At 38.4% G+C, this 5,536-nt stretch overlaps 1 protein-coding gene across 3 annotated transcripts; it reads right to left on the minus strand.

Annotated features, from left to right (window-relative positions):
* Window positions 1-533: 533 nt before the first annotated feature.
* PAGE4 (PAGE family member 4) lies at window positions 534-5,284 on the minus strand. 3 transcript variants are annotated; one of them, XM_017852982.1, is made up of 5 exons: window positions 5,228-5,284; window positions 4,026-4,133; window positions 3,446-3,533; window positions 1,873-1,998; window positions 534-657 (listed from the first exon to the last, which is right to left on the minus strand). In XM_017852982.1, exons 2-5 carry the CDS (start codon window positions 4,101-4,103, stop codon window positions 641-643), a joined length of 309 nt encoding a protein of 102 aa, XP_017708471.1. In that variant the 5' UTR covers window positions 4,104-4,133; window positions 5,228-5,284; the 3' UTR covers window positions 534-640. The 3 variants fall into 3 exon arrangements, with proteins under 3 accessions (XP_017708471.1, XP_017708470.1, XP_017708469.1); XM_017852981.1 differs by having other exon boundaries at window positions 5,165-5,242; XM_017852980.1 differs by lacking the exon at window positions 5,228-5,284 and adding an exon at window positions 4,685-4,785.
* Window positions 5,285-5,536: the final 252 nt, after the last annotated feature.

The following is a 5,536-nucleotide window of genomic DNA, read 5'->3' on the forward strand; positions in this document are numbered from 1 at the left end:
TACTTACTGGTTAAACATCCATAATCTGAAAATCTGAAATCTGAAATGAGCACTTCCTTTAAGCATCACAGAGGCACTCAAAAAGTTTCAGATTTTGGAGGACTTCGTATTAGGTATACTCAACCTGTAGAAGGACTCTACATATATTTTTAAAACCTCTCATAGTGAAATGTTGAAAGTTTTCCTCTTGACATCAGGAATATAACAAGAATTCACATCATCATCACTTCTAATCAACATTGTACTGGAGGGGTCTGGCCAGTGTCATAAGGACAAGAAATGGAAGTATAAAGCCTCAAAAGGAAAAAACAGAATTATCATTATTTACATGTGGTATGATTGTGTATGGAGAAAATCCAAAAGGATGTAGGGATAAACCAACAGAATAAGCAAGTTTAGCAACGTTGCCCAACACAAAATCAGTATACAAAAATATATACCAGCTCTAAACAGAACACAAGGAATTTTTAAAGGTACCATTTACAATAGTTATCAATTTCCTAGGAATAAATTTTACAAAAGACACGCATGACTTCTTCAGAGAAAACTCAAACTTTATTGAGAAAATTTTCAAATTTTCAGTCACATTTTCAATGTGACATCAGCCATGTGTGTAGCTTCAGCTTGTCTTCTTTTTAATTTATGGTTGCCCATCTCCTAAAATATAAACATAACATTTGAGTTCATTACCTAGCAGAACTTTACTGAGATGATACTAAAAGCACACAAACAACACTAGTTTTGGTTTTTTAAGATGAAATGAAAACCAGAACCCTAACCACTGCATAGACTTCTATGCTAATGTACATTTTCAGGCATATGTGTACTAATTTTTAAAATTCATCACTCTAGTGGTATGAGGAAACAAAGGCTTCTCAAGTCAACAGATTAAATGCTATGAGCCCATTTAAAGATAATTTTAAGTAGAGGGCAAAAACAGCCACTGATTTCAGTTTTGTTTTGTTTTGATTTTTTAATCAAACAAAAACTCTAAGAAGCAAAAAACAAGCAAGCAAACACAGTGTCACTCAAATGTATTGACTAAAAACACTCTACTAATTATATATTAGCTAAGGAATTGTTTAGCTGACTAAAGAGAGGTCAAAGAATGCCATTCCATTTGGTTTGTCTCTTTTGTGCAAAAGTGCAAAAATAATTCATTGATCTAGTTAAATCTTTATGTGGACTCTTTATACCAGGGTGGCCATTTGTCTACCTGTTAACCTGATGTATTCCTTTCCCTCTCAAAAGTGTCCTGATTTAGATAATAAAAATTACATGGTTGGAGGCCAGATATGCCTGTTAAAAAAAAAATACGTAGTCTTACTGGTTTATTTAAGCTACTACCATATAGATGACATTAAAATGTGAGGGAAAATGCTACTGTTTCTCAGTCTAGCTCGCAATTTAAAGAAAAAAACAACAAACCAACTTGGAAAACTCAAAACATACAGATCTATCTTACTTGTTAGTGCCTAAAAGCGATTTGTGAACAGATCTATCTTACTTGTTAGTGCCTAAAAGCGATTTGTGATAAACAATTCTGGCAAATTTTTTTTTAAAGCAGCACTATGTGTCATTTAGATACCCAATTGCCCTGGGGTATGTTAAGTAATATATATACTTTTTAAAGTGTTTGATCACTTGCCTTGAGTTTCGGAAGATTTCTACTCCAAAGTAATAATACTTTCATATTTCATAATTCAACAACATGGCTTTGACCTAATTCATTTTTTCCCTGACACTGTCTTTGAATCAAGTAATTGGTGTCTGAACTACCTTTCAAATAATATTTGTATGTGAGACTTGTTATTAAAGTATATTATAGAAAAAGAGTAACCCCATGACTTCCATTCCAAATGAATAACGTACCTGCTTCCTTAGTCTTAGCACGCTCCGAATTAGGTGGAGTCTTCTCTTTTACATCAGAGCCATCTTCACGCTCATTCCCAGTGTTTTCCAGATCCATTTCCTGGCAATCACCTTCCACTTTACGTTCTCATATAAATAAAAAAATTATTGATATAAGTAAGCAGTAAACTATAAATTAGTGTTATTAAATAAAGCTTTGTAGGCTTATATTCTAACAAATGTGAGGCATGAGTGCAATGGGCATTAGAATTTTCTGCTAGAAAATGGGGAAGAATATTATCTCTACTAGGAAGTTTTCTTTTCCTACGACTGTTTAAGACAACTTAGTTGTCACTTTCACGATCTGCATATACTTCTGTTACTGTAAATCACTCATTAGAGCAGTATTTATTTACATGAATTTCCCTGATTAGATTGCAAGCTCAAGGAAGAAATCATTCTCTCATTTATATCCTCAGTACTTAGTACATTTCCCGGCACCTAGTAAGCCCCAGTAAATGAATGAAAAAAATGTCTGTAAAAACATTAACATAAGACAAACCCAAATTAAAGAACATTTTACAAAACAACTGGTTTGGATTCTAGTTGTCAATGTCATGATAGGCAAAGAAAGACTGAGGAACACTTCCAGATTAAAGAAGACCAGAGAGATATGACAACTAAATGCAATGAGTAGTCTTGATTAGATCCTGGATCAGGAAAAAAATCCTATAAAGGACATTCCTAGGCCAACTGACAAAACTGCAATAGACTATATATTAGATGTTTTCTCAATGCGAATTTTCCTGAATTTGATAATTGTTCTGAGGTTATTTAAGAGATTATTCATATTTTTAGCAGATACATACTGAATTACTTACAGAGTAAATAGTTGTGATATTTGAAACTTACTCTCAAGTGGTTCAGCAATAAAATATTAATATGGCAAAAACAGGAAGATAAGTGGCAAAATGTTATAGCAATTGGTGAATCAAGGTGAAGAATAAACAGGAGTTCACTGTACTTAGATAACTTTTGCTTACATTTTAAATCCTTTCTAAGTAAAAAGTTAAAAAATGAATATATGACAAATAGATAATGGTTCAGAAAGACAAAAGTATTGAAGACTTTTAACGGCAACTAAAAGGATTTCACATTTTTATTTCTCTGAATTATGACATTTTCTAAAAATTGCTGTGTAAGAGCTAACCATAATATATCTAGGTTTGCTCAAACTTTTAATGCAATGACGTATGCCCAGAAAAATAATATCCCAATAAAACCAAGTTTAACTCATGAAACAGTTTACAATTTTTTCTAAATTTAATGTAGTTTCCTTTTGTTTGCTAATATAGAGTTTGGCAAGGATTGTATTTTCCAAGTATGCCAAAGAACTCTTAAGATATAAGACAAGTAAAATGCCAAAGAGAAAATTTACCACAAGAAGGACTACGGCAGCTGAAAACTACATTATTCCCTTACAAAGGATTACCTTACAGGTTTCCAGCCAACTTTTAGGGGATGGTTTATTTATTCCTGTTACTAGTATAACATCATACATGAAATACAAAATGCTCCTCCATGCCCTTCTCACCTTCAATTGGAGGTGTTCTTTCTCTCTCTCGTCCAGGTTCAATATCCTGATTGTCAGTTGGTGGTTCCTCTTGCTCAGATTCACCAGGCTTTTGAGATGTAGGGGAGAGTAGATGCAAATAGAATATTGTTATTAACACCACCGCAATAGAAGTCACAAATTTACATACTATGTGAAGATAGCTAGTCACAAATAAATCTGAAGAGATTTTTCCTAGCCTCTCTATAAGCATTCTTAAGAAAAGTTATTCTTCCTATATAGAAAATACTTTAAGGAGTTACCTGCAAGGACCGATAATTCTGGAACCTATCTTCATCTTCTTTGGGCTGTATTATTTATTAATAAGCATGATAGGAAAGTCATAAGGACTATTTCCAGACTCTTAACAACATACATATGCAGACAATATCAGAAAATAGGTCTCCTTGCTCAGTATCTCATTAATGTGATTTAGTTTGCAACTATTTTCAGCAGGGAAGTCCTTTATATACCAGATCTATATTGGTTCAACAATGTTTTCGATTTTCTTTCAGAAAAACACATTTCTGCCAATGGAAATAAGATACTGAAAGGTACTCACAGCCACGAATGCAACCACATCGGGAGCCTCCTCACCATCTCCTCTTCCTCTGGATCTTGATCTCACTCTTGCACTCATCGCTCCAACTAGAAGATCGTGAACTGCAGACTGCAATAAAAAGGAGTAATTATACTCGACTCTTCCCATGGCCATCTGCTGATTGTAATTTTTTTTTTTAATTTTGTGAGATTTCCATAATAGGTCCTGAGTTAATAATAACTACGCCTGGTTTCCAATCACATCAAATAAATCTATCTGCAAACTGCTTTGTTTCTTCCACAGCCAACTTGGCAGAGAAGTGATCTTCAAGTCCTAGATCAAAACATGGGGTCTCTCCTAAAGAGACTTAATTTCATAACTGAATTCCATTACGAAGAGATTTTTTAATATTCAGCCACCCCAGGTCCCCTCCTCCCCAGGTCCCCACTGTCCTCTGTAGGCAGTTTCAAGCACCTCTGGGACTCAAAGATACCTCAAAAAGTACCCCCAAGTTTCGCTCCATCTGATCCCTCTCCCCTCCGTGGCCCAACTTCCTCCCTCGCCCCAGCCCTGCCACAACCACAAGGTCATGGCGGTGCCGCCGCCTGTGAGGCCCTTCCTCCACCGAGGCCACGGACTGTGCTGCCCGACCCGCCTGAAGCCCACCAGCTCCTCCTCACATTAAACTCCCAGGAGGAACGATCGGTGGACCCATCCATTGAGTCTCAGTCTCAGGTGAAAGAGTCCCGACAACTGGAATGCAAACAACACCCTCACAGCTCCGCGGCAGTTCACCTCGTGGGTGAAGGGGCTGATGGGAAGACCTCCAGTGAATATGCACACTGAGGCGGGCGCTGTCAAGCGCGGGCCGTCCCACCCTTTCCCTGGTCCCCAATGAGGACTCCAGCATCCGTCCTCTATGGGCAGTTTCATATGCCTCCAGGACTCAGATAGTGTCCCGCTCCAAAACTCACACCATCTTGGCTGACCCTCCTCCCCTTCATGGCCCTCCTTCCTCCCCTGTCCCTGCCCCGCCGCATAGCTGCCTGCTAAGAGAAGGATGAAAACCTCAAGGCCCTTCCTTCTCTGAGGCCAGGGACCACAGTGCCTGACCCACCAGAAGCCCGCCGGCTCACTCATTCACACCTGTTCTCACTTACACTTGACTGGAGTTAGCAGAGAGCCTGGCGAAGAATGAAGAAGGGAAGAGAAGTGGCACCTACCTACTTCTGCCTCCTTATTTAGACCTCAGCACTGTCAATCCCACCAGCCAATCCCAAACATGGGGGGGTGTCACGTGGGTTGTCTTTCCAGCCCTCTCCCGCCTCCTAGAGGCTCTGTGCCACCTGGAGGAAGGGCCTGCTTGGTCCTGGGAAGGGCTTGTCTCTGGCTTCTGGCCCCTCCTGCAAAATGTTCTGTCCTGGATCTAGGAATGTTCCCAGCTCTGCATTTCACCTGCAAATTTACCCTTTAATTTTTTCTCAGTGCTGCTGCCTCAGTGGCCCTCAAGAGGGTATTCAGTCTTCCCAGAG

The sequence above is a fragment of the Rhinopithecus bieti genome, unplaced genomic scaffold, assembly GCF_001698545.2.
Source record: "Rhinopithecus bieti isolate Rb0 unplaced genomic scaffold, ASM169854v2 scaffold_36039, whole genome shotgun sequence".
NCBI classification, from domain to species: Eukaryota; Metazoa; Chordata; class Mammalia; order Primates; family Cercopithecidae; genus Rhinopithecus; species Rhinopithecus bieti.

Excerpts from the sequence above, each read along its gene's own strand:
- PAGE4 (XM_017852980.1), bottom strand. The coding sequence starts at position 4,723 with ATGGATGGGTCCACCGATCGTTCCTCCTGGGAGTTTAAT. Across the intron at positions 3,534-4,025 it reads ATGTGGTTGCATTCGTGGCT|CCTGGTGAATCTGAGCAAGA; the intron begins GTGAGTACCTTT and ends ACATCTCAAAAG. Across the intron at positions 1,999-3,445 it reads AAGAACACCTCCAATTGAAG|AACGTAAAGTGGAAGGTGAT; the intron begins GTGAGAAGGGCA and ends TATTTATATGAG.